Here is an 18,128-nt window from a genome sequence, read left to right on the forward strand (position 1 = left end):
GTTGGGGTAGCATTTAATTTGCTTTGTGTTGTCCCTCAAGGCTGCTCGTTTCTTTTGGGTGGGGGCAGAGCGGCAGTTCTTTTTGCCCCTTCTCTGGCTGGCCCTGCAAGTCTCTGCGGTCCGGAGTTGGGCAGGACTCAGGCGCCCTGACCTGTGCGCCGAGCGGGGGCGGGGCCCGGCGCGAGGCGGGGCGGGGCGCCACGGTCTGACGTGTCTCTGTGGGATTGGAGCCGCCGCCCTATATAGCAGCCGGGGCCCGAGCGCCGGCCTTGGAGCGGAGCGGAGCCCTGGCGTTCCTGGAGCGGGCGGGTGGCGAGCGCACCGCACAGCGAGTGAGCGAGCGGGAGAGTGGCAGGCCGGGCGCAGGGCGGAGGGCGCGGGCCCAGAGCAGCGGGCGGCCCGGGCTGCGTGGGGAAGTTGGGCACCGGGGGCGGGGCCGGGTGTCCCGGGCTGGCTGCCGACGTGGAGCGCCGGGGCGGGCAAGCGGGGGAGGGGCCGGGGTCGCTTTCCGTCTCCCCTACCCCGGCCCCTCAGTCGGTACCCCTTCTTCCCGTCCCATCCTCGGGCGCCCCCTCCTCGCTGGCCGGCTGGCCAGGCAGGGGGGGAGGGGGGTGGCTACGTGTCACCACTGCGCATGGGCCGCGGCGTTGGCTAGGGAAGAGTAAGAAACTTTCCCGAGTCCAGCGTCCGCCGGCCTCGCCCGCGCCGTGGTGAGAGCGCCCCTCCCAGCCCTCTACCCCCAATCAGGGTCGTATTTCCTCTGCTCTACCCACCCCCACAGCTCGGGTGCAGGGTGAGGTGCGGCCGACCTGGGCCCAGGTCGGTGACGTGGGCGTCTGGGCCGTGCCCCTTATCCCCCCAAGAGGAGCGCTCCTCCTCCAGGGGGGGGAGGAGGGGTCACAGATGTCTGTCCCTCTGGGCTGCCGGTGCCTGGGACGGTGGGCGGGGCCTGGTAGTTCAGTTGCACCTTCACCTGCCGCCAGCCCACCCGCCTGCGCGGTCGGGGCTGAGCCTGCACTCTCCTCGGGCTGGAGTGCAACTTGGATGTGCCCCAGGGTCCCGAACGAAAAATACATTACGGAAAAATACCGAATTTGGATGGAAGGCGAGGAGGCCGAGCATGCTCCTGCCCCTTTAAGCCTGTCCCCGCCCGCGGGCTCGCGTGGCCTGTGGGAGGGCCGTGCTGAGGTGGCATCTGCGAAAGTTCCTCCTGCGGGATGGTGCAGACTTCCTAACTTGGCGGAACGCACGCATGCCCGCCTCTGCTCCTTGCTCCGGCTGATCTGAAGCAGGCTTGCTGATTTTTTCGGCCCGTGGGGATATTGTGTTTATCAAGTTTGGTTTATGGGTTCTGAGAAGTACTTTAAAAAAAACTTCCCTTGCAAGTTTGCTGTGGAATGAAAGTAAATAATTTTAATTTTGGAAGAAGAGGGGAGAAGCCCTGGGTTTCAGCTGTAGGTTTTGTTTTGATATTCTCCATACTCGGTCCTATCTCTATATAAAGTTCGAGTTTATCATTAGTTGGAGGTAACATTCTTTCTGGACTGTTCCTGTGAGTTCTCTTTGCAAAGATTTATCCTTTTGAATATGTAATTGGCAAAATATCACAAGGAATCAACTTATGCTTTCTTTTTAAAAGCAAAAGAGTTCATTTTTCCACTTAAAGATTTTCCTGTTGTGTGCGCTTTTTAAAAACAAGTTTCAGGTGTAATCTACACATTGCTCCCACATGCGGGGTGGGGTGTTTCAAGAGCTCTTAATGTTCCCTGTGGGGAAGAGAAGAGTCTGGGCTCTACCCACCCTCCTTTTCTAGTTCTGTTTGCTGCATACTTATAATTTGAGATGTGGCTTTTTTTGCTCTGGACATTTACACTGAGAAAACAGTTGGCTAGGGAAGAGTAAGAAACTTTCCTGAGTCCAGCGTCCGCCGGCCTCGCCCCTCCCAGCCCCTCAAAGTCCAGGTTGAGAATAGTTTGTGATTTGTATGGGTGGACCTGAATGCTTAGTGCAGGGAAAGTAGTTGAGAGCCACCACAGTGATGAAGGGGTTGGGACCATCCTGGAATAACTGAAGTAGGAGCACAGACAGCCTCACACATCGAGTGTAGTAGGGAGGAGTAGGCTTGTTCTCTGGCCAGAAGGGGGGAGAGAAGTTGTATGTTTAGCACAACATAAGGCAGACTGTTCTGACAGCTACACTGGAACAGAAGTGGAGTGTGGCTCCCTTGGAAGGCCATGTGATTCCTGTCTCTGGTGGTGTTCAAAGACTGCAATAGAGTAACGTCTAAGGTCCCTTTCAATCCTGATTTGAGCAACATTATTAGATCAACTGAGAAATTGTGATAGTAGATGTCTGGTCTCTGTTCTTTGGGCCTGTCTAAGGTCTCCTGGGAACTTAAGATAGCAAGTGTAGGAGCTAGAGTGGAGACCACCCAAAGCAGTGATCACACTTGTGAGGTGGAAGAGACCTGTAGCAGGAGTAAGTCTGTCGGGTTGTCTGTGAAGGCACAGATGGAGCCAGTGGGTAAGGTTGGTACTGGCCTTTTGTAAGGATTACCTCAGAGCTTCAGGAATTAGGGGCTGAGATCTAATTTACAGGGGCAGGGGGGGGGGGGGTCATCAGATACATGGAAATTTTTAAGTGGAATTTTTAAAGGTGGGAGTTTTGAGAAATTTAGAAGAAAAGGGATAACCTTATTTGATGATATCAGAACCTTAGGTGTTAAAGCTATTGCTTTATTTAATTCATTCACATAATCTGTTCAGCTGTGACATTTCAGATTCAAACTGCCAGTTGAAATCTGAAGATGGGAGACCTAGTGTGTCCTGTCAGACCAGTCTGGAGTTTTCTGGAGGTCCACTCTGTTCTCAGCTGCCTGAAGGCCTGTGCACATGTAGGGGCGTTAGAGATTGTGGCACATTAGGATTGGTTGCAGCAGTGCTTCTTTCTTGAGTTCAATAGAATGGCTAACTGGAGTTGACTCTTGAAAGGTGTGTGAGTAATATCAGAAGAGATCCTCAGGAATTTGTCCCATTTTGTGTGTGACACCAAGTGCAGAACTGGAGATTGACTGGAGTGGACATGGATAGTGACTGAGCTCCACAGGCTTGTTGTGTACCTGTCACTGGGACATGAAGACTTGCCTTGTCCAGGAAAGATGGAAGGCTAGTTAGTGGGAGCGCAGAGGAGAGGGAATGACTATGTTATGGTTATGTGCGTGAACCTGGCTTGTTCAGAGATGGATGTTGCCCACCCGATGTGGCTCAGTGGTTGAGCATCAACCCAGGAACCAAGGGGTCACTCACGGTTGAATTCTCAGTCGGGCATGTGCCCAGGTTGCAAGCTTGATTCCCAGTAGGAAATCAGGAGGCAGCCAATCAGAGGTTTCTTTCTCATCGATGTTTCTATCTCTCCATCCCTCTCAAAAAATCAATAAAAACATACTTTTAAAAAAGAAGTGGATGAGAACCAGCGATCAGTCTCTCAAACCTTAGAGGGAAAGTAAGGGAGGATGGGAGTAAAGGGAAGAGATCAATCAAAGGACTTGTGTGCATACATATGGGCCTAGCCAGTGGCCATGGACAACGGGGGCTGAGGGAGGGCATATCTAGGGAGGGGTTTGGGATGGGAATGCGGGAATAAGGACAATTATGTGAGACCATAATCAATAAAAAAATAAAAAGAAGTGGATGTGTGTGGATTTTAAGAATTTATGTCGGTGCCTGGGACAACCCCAAGTGGGATGTTGTTCAGGTGGAAGGTCACCTGGCAAGAGTGTGTGCAGCTGCAGTGGGAATTCTGAGAAAGGAGGGTCAGTTGGACACCAGGGTCCTGGCTTCACTGTCAGTGTTTAGACCTGGAACACCTCCATGTTACTTTTGGACTGGCTACGTGTACACTGGCCAGACCCTGAGAATCCCACAGAATGCTTACCCTTCCTACCTGTCAGACCTGCTGGGTGGATGTGCTGCTCTGATACTGTGACTTAATGGAAAGGCTTTCTTTATTCCTCACCTTAATATTTAACACTTGCAGATTAGGATTAGAATTAGGAGACAAATTCCTAAGTAAATAGTCTTAGTTTGTCACCACTTTCTTCCTTGGTTTCTGGATGCATCTTTGTGTAGGGTGGGGCTGGGGCCCACAGAGGCTCTGGCCTGTGGGTCATGGCACTTTCCCCATGTGGTTGTCCAAGCCCTGCATTCAGGGGTTTCTAAAATCCTGAAGTGCCACTGGTCTGTATCCCATTTGGGACAAGGAGACCCTTTTAAATCTAGTCTGCTGCATCTTAGATTGCCATTAGCTGTCTTCCTAGCTCCTGAGCCGTGCATATTGATGGGGGCATTATTCTTCAATTGGGTTACTGTTGTTGACTCTCCCCCTAATAACCCATGCCTGACCTTTGTTATTTAGTCTAGTTTATCATACCTTTTCCAGCATATGTGGTATTTTGCCTAAAGTGGCAGTAACTGACCTGGCAGCCTCACTCTCCCAAAGTCACCCAAGGCAGGGTGACCCATACCCTCTTAATTCATAGAGTAATTGTTAACTCTCCCCAGACGGCCTTGCAAAGTTCCTTCCAACCCTGCTGTTTCCTGGTCTGGTTCCTAAAACCCTGTGGATTAGAAGGGAGCAAAGGACTTTTAAAGACAGTAACCCTTAAGCTCAGGAGGCCTCAAGGTCTACATTCTATGTCATAGCATAGTATCAGAACCTTTTTTCCATCTGACTCAATATTCAGAGATTAGAAGGGGTTTAGAGGGAAAGGTACATAATCATGCAGGAGAACAAACCATTAATTTTGTGAGGATTTTACTTCAAAATGGTTACACTTAAAAAAAAGTTCTGGTTCTTAAAAGATCACTCCCTCAAGGCTTTGGAAAACTTGTCCTCTAATACAGCGGTTGCCAACTGGTGGTCCACAGACTACTGGTGGTCCGTGAGGTCCAAAAGGTTGGCCATTGCTGCTCTAAAAGATGTTTCAGGTTTTACTGCAATATGTTTTGTTTGAAGCTAATGGTCTAAGAGCAGAGCTTTCATTTTTTTCCAAGAAAATTGCCTTAATTTTGGGAAAGTTTAAATACCATTTTGACTTTTTTTTGTTTGGGAGGTAAAAAGATCTGGTTTGTACAATGCAGATAAATAACTTTTCTCTGGTTTTCTTCTTTTCCCTCTTTCTTCCTGTCCCACACCAGCAAAAGCTGGCAGGCTGACAGGTGGCCTCAGGACGGACTTTCTGGCTACTGACCGTTTTGCTGGTAAGTTTGACTATCCTTTCTGAATGTTTCCTGTCCTTGGGCTGTGTGTGCACTTTCTTCCAGTACATTTCATCCTTAAGTTTCTAGTGGTTCTTGAGAGAGAATCAGGTTCTGCCTGAGCAGTGTGTGCACGTGTGCCCTTCAGATGTATCATCTGGCATCCATCTATTTTAATCTTTTTTCTTAAATGTGAATTATGTTTGCTCAGGATTATTTGAGTTTGCATATTGCTTCTCTTTAATGCTGAGCTTAATTTTTTCGAACTTGGGGAGAGGTCTAAATTACTAAAATTATGTAAAAACTCACTCTTCTACTAATTAAATTACTTGGCCTAATTATACTTTTTTGTCAAGGTGGTATAAGATATTTGGTATATAATTGTGTGAAGAGGAGGATGCTTCCTCATTATATTAGCTTGAGGCTCACCTAGAGTTGGGAGAAGAAGCTAACACCCCTGGCCTCGGTGTCTTATAAGCCCTGTTTTCCAAATAAAGGAGCCATGGCTTTGAGAGCTGAGGTCCCATGGAATCCCCCTGAGGCCTGGGGATGGGGTCTGGTTTCTGCCACAATTGAGATACCCTTGTACCAGGTTCCACCTGCTTCAGGTCCCCTCCCACACCTGGGTAATAGGATTTTGGAGAATAACCAGTCAGCATATGTCAGTGGCACTTAGCCCATCTGAGCAGTCCTTGCTGCCTTTTGCTACTACATTGTTGCTACAGAGTGCTGTGAGGCTGCTCTTTCCACCTTCCCCCGCCAGCCCCTCAGCATTGCAGTGCTGTTCAGGTGACTGAGCCCTGGATGAGAGCTTTGCCTCTGCTGCATGATTGGCTTTTTGGTAGCAGCTGTCATGTGATACGTTGTATATAAGCATCAGGAGGTAATTTGGTGAACAGATGGACAAAATAACTGAGACCGCTTTTGGGAGAACCTTCCAGATGTTGATCTGTGTTGCTGTGTCACAGTGTGGTGGGTTCTAGTTGGCCCTAGTGGTTGGGGTTGCAACGACTTTCTCTGCGGGCCCTGGCATCCTGTTGTTGATCCCTCTCAGCCAGAGCCTTATCTGCTCAATCAACTACAGGGCAACTTTTGAGGAGACAGTTGTTCAAAGGACCCTCCTTTATTTGCATTTTTCTTTTCTTCACTTGGTGAGAGTTTAGGTATCACCTTACTTACATTAGAGGTTGTAAGTGAGGAAAAGAAGGTATAATTTGCTAGTAAAAGAGAATTAAATCTTGGCTGAAGCTTTACAGCCTCGGTAGATAGCAGAGAGCTGGCTGTGCCTGACTTTCTTCTCTCTTCATTCCCTCTCCAGTGCCTCACCCGGACCGCGTGTGGGCACCCCATCAACCATGAGCTCTGTTGCAGTTTTGACCCAAGAGAGCTTTGCTGAACACCGAAGTGGGCTGGTTCCTCAACAGATCAAAGGTGACAGCCTTGTACACAGTCTTCTTCACTTTTCAAGTGTTCTCTCCAAGCCTTTTTGAAGTCTGTTTCTACAGACTTGTGTTTGAAACTAGTTGTGGGGTGGGGCCAGGGCCTACCCATCTTGTGCACTTGGTTTTGCACTACCCTTGTGTGGAAGGTGGAACTAGCCAGGAGTAATAGGTGAATCTGGACTCAGTGAGATTTAAAATGTGAACAACTTTCTGGAAAGCCAATGAATTTGACCATTGTTAATTAATACGATTCTTTTTTCAAAATTGCTGTTCCTGGTTGTGTTGAACTAAATCTGGGCTGTAGAGCACCCCAGAGCACTGTCAGGAGCCCACTACGGGGTGCTGGGGGGTGAAGGGTGGGCCCTCTCTGGCTTCTCCGTTCCCTAAAGCAGCTAGCCATGACAGAGAACACTCATATGGAGGAATATGTCTAAAACATTATCATTTCAACATCTCTCTAATGTAGCAAAGAAAAAATGATACTTGACATTATTTTCTTCAGAATCTGGTCTCCATTTATAACATCAGGACAGCTTGATTTGCATACCAAATGTTTATCTAAAACCCTTAATCTGTATTTGATTTTATAAAATTTTAATTTGAAAGAGGTTATTCTATTCCAAGTTGTTCCAAGCATTCTTAAGTTTTCTATAAATGCATTGGATATTGGTTCCTAAGTTTAAAGTAATTGAAATTAAAAATTCACTTTGTCAGTCACTTGTGCCACCTTTCAAGTGATCATCTTTGGGCTGTGGAGACCTGGACATTTGCTTGCTTTGATTCTGAGTGCCTGTAGTGCGGGGTCTTTCTAAATGACCCAGCAACCCTATGGAGTACACATCATATCCCTTTCTAGATGAGTGACAAATGCAAGATGGTGACAGAGCCCAAGTACTGTGTCGCTATTGGTGTTGGGTATAGCTCAGCCACATGGACAGAAGTGGTGAATCCAAAGTTGGATGTAGGCCTCTGTGAACCTAATGGTCATCTCACTGCTGTGTGTGCGCACCCATCCACAGCGGGTTTTATCAGGCCCTGCCATTGCCAGACACTGTGCTTGGCCCTGCATGTAGGCTAATTCCAAACAGTCACACTCCCGCTTTCATGGAGCTGTGGCCAGCTCTGTGCCAGGCATTGCCTTAATTATGATTTTTTTTTTTTATGATTAGAAGACTGTGAGGCACGGGCCTGCCTTCAAGGGGCTCACCTCATCACGGGAAGGGTGGGGCACCCAGTGTCTGAGCTGATCCTTCACAGGGAAGCTGCCAGGGCAGGGGTCTTGCCATCAGGTTCACATCAACTTGGCTCCTATGGTTCATATGTTGGACCTGGGAATGCTGGGCCTGGCAACCTCCTAGGGCCCTTTCCCATCACTGAATGAGACAGGTCACTGTCAAGCAGTTAGTGTTCTCTATTTGACATTGAAACCTCCAAGTGTTTTTTTCATCTGATACTGAAAACAATGTGCTTCCTCTTAATCTGTGTTGGCTGGTCCAGTTGCCACTTTAAATTCAGAAGAAGAGAGTGACCCTCCAACCTACAAGGATGCCTTCCCCCCACTCCCTGAGAAAGCAGCTTGCTTGGAAAGCGCCCAGGAACCTGCAGGCGCCTGGGGTAACAAGATCCGGCCCATCAAGGCTTCTGTCATCACTCAGGTAGGAATGCCACTCTTTCTTCACCTGCCCTTCCCAGGAGGAAGCAGGAGTATCTGGTGGAGAGTGCTTGGGGTGGTGCAGAGGGAATAGGCCTTCAGGTTTAGCCCATCCCTACCCCAGGGCTGTTTCATGGAGTATACTGCCCTTATGCTCACCTGTGTCCCCAGCACCCAGAAGGAATGGGTCTACTTCTGTGTTTCAGCCTACTGCAATTCCGTCTCTGCTCCCAGCTCCTGAAACTGCCCCTGCCTTTCACCCTTCCCCATCAGCACATCCAACAAGACCTGTCTATCTTGTCTACTTTGTGTCCCAATGTCTTGAAGCAGTCATCTCCTCTGCCTTCTGTCTGTGAGCTCATGTGGGGTCATGGTGGTTAATTGCCACCTGTCTATCTCTGTGCTGAGAGGGCACCTCTCCAAACCCAGACTTATAACCAGCTGCATCTGATCATCTTCTTTCAATAGGCTCTCCCAATCTTTTTGTTTTTTTAAAATCTTTTTGTAGTTAGTCATTATTCTTTTTATTTACTTACTTTAATCCTCACCCAAGGATATTTTCCCATTTTTATTTTTATTTTTTAATTTTTTTTAAGAGAGAGGGAAAGACAGAGAAATATCAAAGTGAGAGAAATATATCAATTGGTTGTCTCCTGCATGAGCCCCATCTAGGCCCGGGCTGGAAGGAGCCTATAACAGAGGTACATGCCCTTTGACCAGAATCAAACCTGGGACCCTTCTGTCCATAGGCCAACGCTCTATACACTGAGCCAAACCAGCTAGGCCTCTCCCAATCTTTATAACGTGCAGGATAGTGTGCCATGTTCAGTCTGTCTCCACAGAGCAGCTGGGGGACCTGGGTTAGCAGCCAGATGTCTCCTTCTGCTAACATTGTCTCAATGCAAGCTGGCCTGAGGGGTCTGGCCCCTTACTTTCTGCTTCTCAGATGAACTCTGCATGCTCAGATTGCTCTCACACCTTTGTTAAGCCTTTGCCTTCTCTCTTCCACTTGTTCTTACCTCTCAGCACGGCTGGCTGTGTCTTGTCTCTTAGGAAGGTTCTTCCTGGACATCCTAAGAACTTCCCTTACCGCCAAAACCGGTTTGGCTCAGTGGATAGAGCATCAGCCTGCAGACTGGAGGGTCCCAGGTTCGATTCCTATCAGGGGCATGTACATTGGTTGCAGGCACATCCCCAGTAGGGGGTGTGCAAGAGGCAGCTGATCGATGATTCTCTCTCATCGATGTTTCTAACTCTCTATCCCTCTCTCTTCCTCTCTGTAAAAAATAAATCTAAAAAATATTTAAAAAAAAAAAAAACACGAACTTCCCTTACCTCTGCCCCACCCAGCCACTCAACTCTGTTTCCTTCACTGAACGCACTGTGTTGGGGGTGGTTGCTTCTTCATTAGAAGGTCAGCCTCATGACCTTAGGCACCTTCTGCTTATCTCTTCACTGCTCTCTGGGCCTTCCCTCAGTGGGTAGAGGGGTGGCATTTAGTGGATAAACAGACTCCAATATTCCGGACCTAGACACTTAAATATCCTTACTTCCCTTCTTGCTGTCTCAACCTCCCCTTTGGTCCTTTTCTGAGTAGGTGTTTCATGTACCCCTGGAGGAAAGAAAATACAAGGACATGAACCAGTTTGGAGAAGGTGAACAAGCAAAAATCTGCCTTGAGATCATGCAGAGGACAGGAGCTCACCTGGAGCTGTCTCTCGCCAAAGACCAGGGCCTCTCCATTATGGTCTCTGGGAAGCTGGACGCCGTCATGAAAGCCCGGAAGGATATTGTTGCTAGGCTGCAGACCCAGGTGAGTGTTCCCTGGCATGGTCCTTTCGAGTGGGCACACTCAAACTTCTTTAGGCTCTCCCACCAGTGGAGCAGGTTCATAGTTCAGAGGTGGGACAGCAACATTTGGAGCCTCCTGGCATTTTTAGTGAAACACCACTAATTCAGTAATAGAAAGTGGGGTAAATGAACTGAAAGTTCAAGGCTTTCCCAGAGTTTGAGACATTTACAAAAAGCTGATGGTGTGGCAGGGCCATGGTATAGATGGGCAGATCCAATTCTAAAAAGGCACAGGATCAATAAGTGCATTGTTGTAAGCACACATTTTCAGGCCCAGACTAGAGATTAGAAGTTCGAAGTTTGTTTGTTTTAAACCAGTTTCATAGTTGTGAGCAGTCTAATACCAGAATGAGGACTTATTTGGAAACCAGTGTAATAAATAAGTAACCTGTGGTGCATTTCTCCCCCAGGGGAGTCACTGAAAGACCAAGACTGTGTGGAGAATTGTCCGTCTCTTGACAGGTAGAGCCTTTGTAGGTTTATTTAGAACTGGAGGCCTTCCCACCTGCTGCTGAGCCATGAGCTCACAGGGGAGCCCATTCTAGAACACGTGGTGAGAAGATTAGAGTCTGATGCAAGAGTGGCCATGGGGCAGAGGCCAGGGGCTTAGCTTAGCAGGAGGAGGAGCATTGACTTGACCACATGGAGCCTTGGGACAGTCCCTAAGCCCATTAGATTCAGGGCGTTAAATCATTAAATGTGGGAAGTAGGAAATGTTGTGTGTAAATTGCTTCCTGTTGTGGTTGGTAGAGTATCCTCTCGGACTTAAGCTGTTATCTACTAGTTGGTGAATATTTGAATATTTTTACTAATTGAATATTGGGTGGGAGAGGGAACACTGAAAAGCATTTGTCCCTGGCCCATTTCATTACCTCCTGCCGCGCCGCCGCCCCCCCCCCCCCCAATTAAATGATATAATGTGGTGCCCCTCAATCTTTTGTGTTTTTTGTTTCTATATATATAACCACTTTGCTTTTAACTCACTTATTAATGGTAATTTCTTGATATACCCATATTCCACCCAGTCTGCATATATGGACTTCCCTCATTGTGTTCAAGTAACTGTCCACTCACGGCCCGCTGTGTGCTTGTCAGGCCCTGAGTCCTTTCATTCTTCAGCAGTGCATCTCTCTCCTTTTCTTAATGCCCTTGGGTTTGGAGCGGGGGGACAAGCAGGTGTCTGGTTTGTTCTATCCATCATTATTTTCTGTACACTAGTGGTTAGGTCTTGAGGCATGGTTACTTTCGCATTCAACTTGTTTCTTTGGCAAGAAAACTTGTGGGTGGTGCTGTGTACTTGGTGTTGATTCCAAGATTGATCCGTAGACTGAGGTGTCTTCAGCTGAACTGATCCATTATGAAGTTCCTGATCCATCTGTGCTGTCCTTGCCTCATGCATTGCTGGGCTGCCTGGCTCCATCAGGAAGATAGTTTTCTCATCCCGTCCCCATCCACCCCCATCCCACATCTGCAGGCACTCTGTGAAGAGCTTTTCTTCTTGTCATTGGAGTGGGAAGGGCAGATCCTTTTCCTTCACCTTAATTTTTAGACTGAATTGGCCCTCTCACATCTTCACTGGTGATCATTCTTTTTAAGTGTCATTGGGATTTTTTAAAGAACTTTTTTTTTTTTATTGATTTTAGAGTAGGAGGAGGGAAAGAGAAAGAAACATCAACGTGAAAGGGAAACATCAATAGGCTCCCACCTGCACGCCCACTACTGGGGTTTGAGCCCACAACCCACGCATGTGCCCTTACCTAGAATCAAACCTGCAACTTTTTTGGATCAGAAGGATACACTCAACTGAGTCTCACAGACCAGGGCAGGACTTTTGATGTGTTTATTAGTTGTTCTTTAGGCTGAAGTTGCCTCATCTTCAGCCAGTGGTTGGACTCCTCCCCGTTGGCTTCTTGCAGTTTTCTGGCAGGACCACCCTCCTTCGTTCATTTCCTGATTTCTAACAGACATGTGGACTGACCTTAACCGTGTCTTTCCACAGACCCTGTTTGTCCAAGAATTCTTTTTTTTTTTTTAAGTACTAGTCTTTTTTAAATATATATATTATTATTTTATTATTATTATTATTATTATTATTATTATTAATTTTTCACAGAGAGGAATGGAGAGGGATAGATAGCTAGAAACATCGATGAGAGAGAATCATCGACCAGCAGCCTCCTGCACACCCCCTACTCGGGGATGTGCCCGCAACCAATGTACATGCCCTTGACCAGAATCGAACCTGGGACCTTTTAGTCCGCAGACCGACGTTCTATCCACTGAGCCAAACCGGTTTTGGCTGTCCAAGAATTGACGTTTGTAGTGGGAAGTTTCTTGAGTTACTGTTTCTTCTAATTAAGGTGAAGGGTTGTATATTTTGCAATCACTTGAAGTCATTTTTCTCTCTGTTTAGGTTAGGCTATCATTCTGATTAAGTAGTTGGGTTCATTTGCTTTGATTTATTTTCCATGTTACTTAGCCCTGCCAGTGTGGCTCAGTTGGTTGAGCTTCATCTCATGCATGAAAAGTCACCAGGTCAGGGCATATACCCAGGTTATGGGTTCAATGCCCAGTCAGGGTGTGTGTAGGAGGCAACACATCCATGTCTCCTCCTCTCTTTCTCTCTTTCCCTCCCACCCCCGCCCCTCTCTCCCTCTCTTCTGCTTCTCCCTCTCCCTCCGTCCCTCTAAAATCAATAAAAACCATTTTTTAAAAAGTGACTTAAACATTTGATGATTACACAGTCAAAGCTGTGTGATCAAGTAGGTACATGCAGAGCCAGACTCTTCACCCTTTTCCTATCCTCCCTGTTAGGTGGCTTTTATTTTTATTTTAGAGAAGAGAGGGAGAGAGAGAAACATCAATGTTGAGAGAGAATCGCATACCCCCTACTGGGGATCAAGCCCACAACCCATGTTGACATGACAGACATGTGCCCAAACCGGGAATTGAACCAGTGACCTCCTGGTTCATAGGTCAATGCTCAACCAATGAGCCACAACCACCAGGCTTGGGTGACATTGTCAGTCTTTGGTGTATCCTTTCTATTTGGGTTGGAGAATAGGAGCAAAAGGTAGATGGCCATAGACTCTGTTCTGTATCCTGTTTTTCCTGCATATTTTTTGGAGGTGTCTGCATATTAGCACATAGCTGCTTCATACAACCAACGGATGTGGTGCCCAGAGAATTATTCAGGCATTCCCGTTGATGGGCATTTGAGAAGCTTCCCAATTTCTGTTATGAGTCATGTCACATGAAAGCCTTGTGTACATGCCATTTCCTAGTTTACCTAGTATATTTCAAGGTTGGTTTCCAAGAAAGTGATGGCAGTAATGGCAGGTGTGATTTTGCCATAATGGCCAGGTCCCCTTCCTCCAGGCTGTACCCTTGTACTCCATTCCTTTTCCATGGCGAAGCCAGGCCCAGCCAGTATTTGAATGTTTCAGACTGAAAGGCAGTTGAGTAAACTTTTTTGTTGTCAGTCTTCACCCAAGGATATTTTTCCATTGATTTTTAGAGAGATAAAGGGAAGAGTAGAGATAGAAACACCGATGTAAGAGACATATCAATTGGTTCCCTCCTGTATATGTCCCCACTGGGGCCAGGGATTGAGCCTTTAACAGAGGTTCGTGTCCTTGACCAAAATCAAACCAGGACTCTTCAGTCCTCAGGCCTATACTCTAACCACTGAGCAAAACTGGTTAGGGCTGAATAAACTTATTTGCATTGTTCTCCTGATCAAGATTAAGCATTTTTCCACATCCAAAGGCCTTTTGCTTTTCTCTGTGCACTGTCTGTTCTTTTGCCCTTTTCTATCAAGTTAAAGTTATACGTCTTGCTCAGTGTATTAGGGCTCCTAAAAACCCTTCTCAGTCATATGTTACAAATAATATTTCCCAGTTTGCCAATTGTGTTTGATCTTGTATTCTGCATTGTGAAAGTTTATTAATTATAGTGTATTTCATTGAACAGTTTGTTATTTTGAGTCATTGTTAGGAAAATTTTTTTTTACACAGGTATTGTAAGAATGTTTATTGTCTTCCTCTGGTGCTTTTAAGAGTGTTTTTATATTCCAGTTCCTTTTCTATGTGGAATTTGTTATGAATGGTATGAAATACACATTGAGTTTCACACTTTCCCATATGGCTCTCTCATCATCAATATATTTCTTAAAAAGTCAGTACCATTTAAAAAGGAATTCCCCCCACTGGTTTTGAGTGGCTGTTTGTTCTAAATGTTCATATTAACTTGGGTATGTTCCTTAGTTTTCACTTCTGAGCTTTTGGGATCTCTGTGCTAGTGTTCTCCTGATTTAATATTGATGGTTTTATACTTTCATGTGTATACAGTACAATGTTTCCCATCCCTCCTGTACTGTTCTTTTTGGGGGTTTTCCTGTCTGTTGTATTCTTTTTTGTTTAGATGCAAACTTTATAATCAGCCTTTTGCTCACAATTGCATTAGACCTTCTAAGGGATGTTTTCTGATTGCTAATGCCCACATTCCACCTCTTTTGCTGGCTTAGAGTCCAACTACTTTATTGTCTTTTTTCTTTTTCTTCTTTTTTTTTTTTTCCTATTGGAAAGGATGGTCTTTTCATATGTCTTCTAACCCGGTTCTTTTAGCTAAGATAAGTTTGTTGGTTTCTGGCCCTGGTTGGTTGGAGTGTCCTCCCATACACCAAAAGGTGGCAGGTTCAGTTCCTGCTCAGGGCACATATGTGGGTTGGGGATTGGGGGTTCGATCCCCAGTACAGGTCCATGTGGGAGGTAATTGATTGATGTCCCTCTCTCTCTTCCTCGTTTACCCTTCCTCTCTCTAAACTCAATTAAAAAATAAAAGTGAGTTGTTATAAAAAACAAAGGCTGTTGACTTCTTTATTCTAATTTTGCCTTCCTGTTATAGAGAGTAAGAAAAATATAATAAAGCAGCAGTTTCCCAGGGTTTGAGGCTGTGTGTGCAGGTACTCTTCCTGTCCAGCCTGTGCCCCTCTTGTGGGGACCTGCTCCAGTGGAGGTAAAGTCGTGGTGCGGGAAGTGCATGGCCTAAACAAGCACTTTCCCATTAAGTAGAACTTTGGGGCTGAGGTGTATGTATTTTGTCATGTTAAAAAATTGAGTAAAAACCCACATATAAGTGGACCTGGGCAGCTGACACCTGTGTTCAAGGTGGTCAACTGAATATCCATTAATTTATATTTTCTTATAAATTTTTATCATGGATGTATTTAAATTTTTTTTGGACATGATCATTTGATTATTTTTCTTCACAGATCTAACAATGTGTTGAATTATATAAATGGATTTCCTAATATTGAATCATTTTTTGATTAAACCTCATTTGATCACAATGTAGAAGCCAGTGGTCTTAGTTTCTATGCTAGTTGTGAAGTGAGGACCTTTTCTGTTGCCTCTGTAATACAATTTAATGGTTTCCGTTGTAAATGTTGAATATTCTGTGTAAAACTGCCCCTTGGAGAAGGGAAGCTGGCTGATCTGTGACTTTTTTGCTGGGACAGTGGTGGGAACCTTAATGGTTTGCTTTTTAAGTTGCTGTCTGTTCTCTGTGCAGAGTTAGAAAGACTAGAAACTACCATTTTCCTCCCAGATTTCTCTGTGACCTCAGGAAGTTGATTGATTTCTGACAGTTTGACTTAAGAAATGAAGGGTTTGGATTGTTTCCATTTTCTTTACTCAGAGGAGTTGTCTGTTTTAATTGCTTGTAAAAGAGATAGGAGAAAAGTTTATTAATAGACATAAGGCTTATGTCTGAAAAAGGTAGCCCAGTACTCCAGAAACAGAAATGAATCTGGTCTGTCAGTGTGTTCCTGCCTCCTACAGTCGCCCAGGATGATATTAGGAGAGTCACCAAGGTGGAAAACAAGATATACTTGAATATCCCTGTCTTAGTGGTGACTTGTAGCTGGGCCAAGAAGATGTTGAACAAAGAATTATCCTATATAGTAAGGGTAATATGCAAATTAACCCTAATGGCAGACTGAAATGACCATCAGGGGGCAGACACTCAACGCAGGAGCTGCCCCCTGGTGGTCAGTGCGCTTCCACAGGGGAAGCACCACTTAGCCAGAAGCCGGCTCATGGCTGGCCAATACAGTGGTGGTGGCAGGAGTCTCTCCCGCCTCCACAGCAGCTCTAAGGATGTCTGACTAATGGCTTAGGAGAGCTCCCAGGCTGCCAGAGAGATGTCTTAACTGCCAGCTTAGGCCCGATCTCCCAGGCCTAAGCCGGCAGGTGGACATCCCCCAAGGGGTCCTGAACTGTGAGAGGACGCAGGTCGGGCTGAAGGACCATCCCTGAGTTCACGAATTTTAGTGCACCTGGCCTCTAGTCTCTAAATAATTGTGATAGCTGAAAGTGTGACCCAGGGCCATACCACTTGAACTTATACTAGTCAGGGGTTCTGAAAAAGCAGCCCCAAGAAGGTGATATTTAACCTGAGACTATTCTAAAGGGTGATGGGGGTTGGCGAGGCAAAATCAGATGAGAATTGCATTCTAACAAGAGAGAATATTATGGAAAAAACATGCTTTTTCATAACCTACAAGTACTCACTCCCCCCCCCCCCCCTTTGTTTCTCTACCTATTGTAGGCCTCAGCAACGGTTGCCATTCCCAAAGAACATCATCGCTTTGTTATTGGTAAAAATGGAGAGAAACTACAAGACTTAGAGCTAAAAACTGCAACCAAAATTCAGATCCCACGCCCAGATGACGCAAGTAACCAGATCAGAATCACCGGCACCAAAGAGGGCATCGAGAAAGCTCGCCATGAAGTCCTGCTCATCTCTGCTGAGCAGGTGAGGCCAACTGTGAACCTGGTGTTCATGTGGCAGCCTCGACCTCACAGGCCCTGTCTGTCTTCAGATTGTGCCCAGACTTGTGCTCACCTGTGTCCTTTTCATTTCCAGGATAAACGTGCTGTAGAGAGGCTAGAAGTGGAGAAGGCATTCCACCCCTTCATCGCTGGGCCTTATAATCGGCTCGTCAGTGAGATCATGCAAGAGACAGGGACGCGCATCAACATCCCCCCACCCAGCGTCAACCGGACAGAAATCGTCTTCACTGGGGAGAAGGAGCAGCTGGCTCAGGCTGTGGCTCGGATTAAGAAGATTTATGAAGAAAAGGTAGCAGTGGGAGGAGGGAAGTTCCCATGGGCAGGAATGGAGAGTGGACTGAGCTCATGCTGAAGGCTTTCCCTGCTATCTGCCAACCTCACTTCGCCTCCCTCACTCTCCCACCCTGGGCTAGACACACTGCTCACAAGTGGCCACATCTTGAGTAAGCTGTTAGCTCCATTTGGTGACTTTGAGGTCTGAAACTTGTTCCTTAATTTGGGGAGAAGATTTGATTTGGTATCACTGCGCTTCTAAACTGATCACTGCTTTTCCAAATTGAAGTAATCAGTTTGGGCTTGACAAATTACCAGGTGATTCTTCTGAGGAGAAAACCCAACCCTTGATGAGTAGGGTTTCTGGGATTGGCTAGTCATTGTTTCCCCTTCCTGGGGAAGCAGCTATAATTTAGACCCCGTATCCTGATCCCTGCCTTTTTGGTGATAATACTCTGTCTTCACCTGCCTCTCCCTCTGACGTCTTTATGGTACTCTTACTTAGAAAAAGAAGACTACAACCATTGCAGTGGAAGTGAAGAAATCCCAGCACAAGTATGTCATCGGGCCCAAGGGCAATTCCTTGCAGGAGATTCTGGAAAGAACTGGAGTTTCTGTGGAGATTCCGCCCTCCGACAGTATCTCTGAGACTGTGATACTTCGAGGGGAGCCTGAAAAGCTAGGGCAGGCACTGACTGAAGTCTATGCCAAGGTAACTGCCTCCCAGTGGATCTAGGGCCAGGCTGTGTTGGGTCAGGGTGCTCATCTATCCCGAAGTCAACTGAGGAACCTGGTGCTTACG

At 46.5% G+C, this 18,128-nt stretch overlaps 1 protein-coding gene across 10 annotated transcripts in view; it reads left to right on the forward strand.

Annotated features, from left to right (window-relative positions):
* HDLBP (high density lipoprotein binding protein) overlaps positions 1-18,128 on the forward strand; it is a 68,819-nt gene that overhangs the window by 26,415 nt on the left and 24,276 nt on the right. For 9 of the 10 annotated variants that reach the window (XM_084892568.1, XM_084892571.1, XM_084892567.1 and 6 more), the window contains 7 exons: positions 5,196-5,258; positions 6,574-6,686; positions 8,195-8,352; positions 9,946-10,161; positions 16,809-17,015; positions 17,127-17,342; positions 17,832-18,038. In XM_084892568.1, the coding sequence (XP_084748694.1) occupies positions 6,611-6,686; positions 8,195-8,352; positions 9,946-10,161; positions 16,809-17,015; positions 17,127-17,342; positions 17,832-18,038 (1,080 nt within the window). In that variant the 5' untranslated portion in view covers positions 5,196-5,258; positions 6,574-6,610. Of the gene's footprint in view, positions 1-200; positions 333-5,195; positions 5,259-6,573; positions 6,687-8,194; positions 8,353-9,945; positions 10,162-16,808; positions 17,016-17,126; positions 17,343-17,831; positions 18,039-18,128 lie in introns of those variants that run through there. The other variant, XM_084892564.1, reaches the window with a different exon arrangement.

The sequence above is a fragment of the Pipistrellus hanaki genome (genome assembly GCF_964339955.1).
Source record: "Pipistrellus hanaki genome assembly, chromosome: 8".
Lineage (NCBI taxonomy): Eukaryota > Metazoa > Chordata > Mammalia > Chiroptera > Vespertilionidae > Pipistrellus > Pipistrellus hanaki.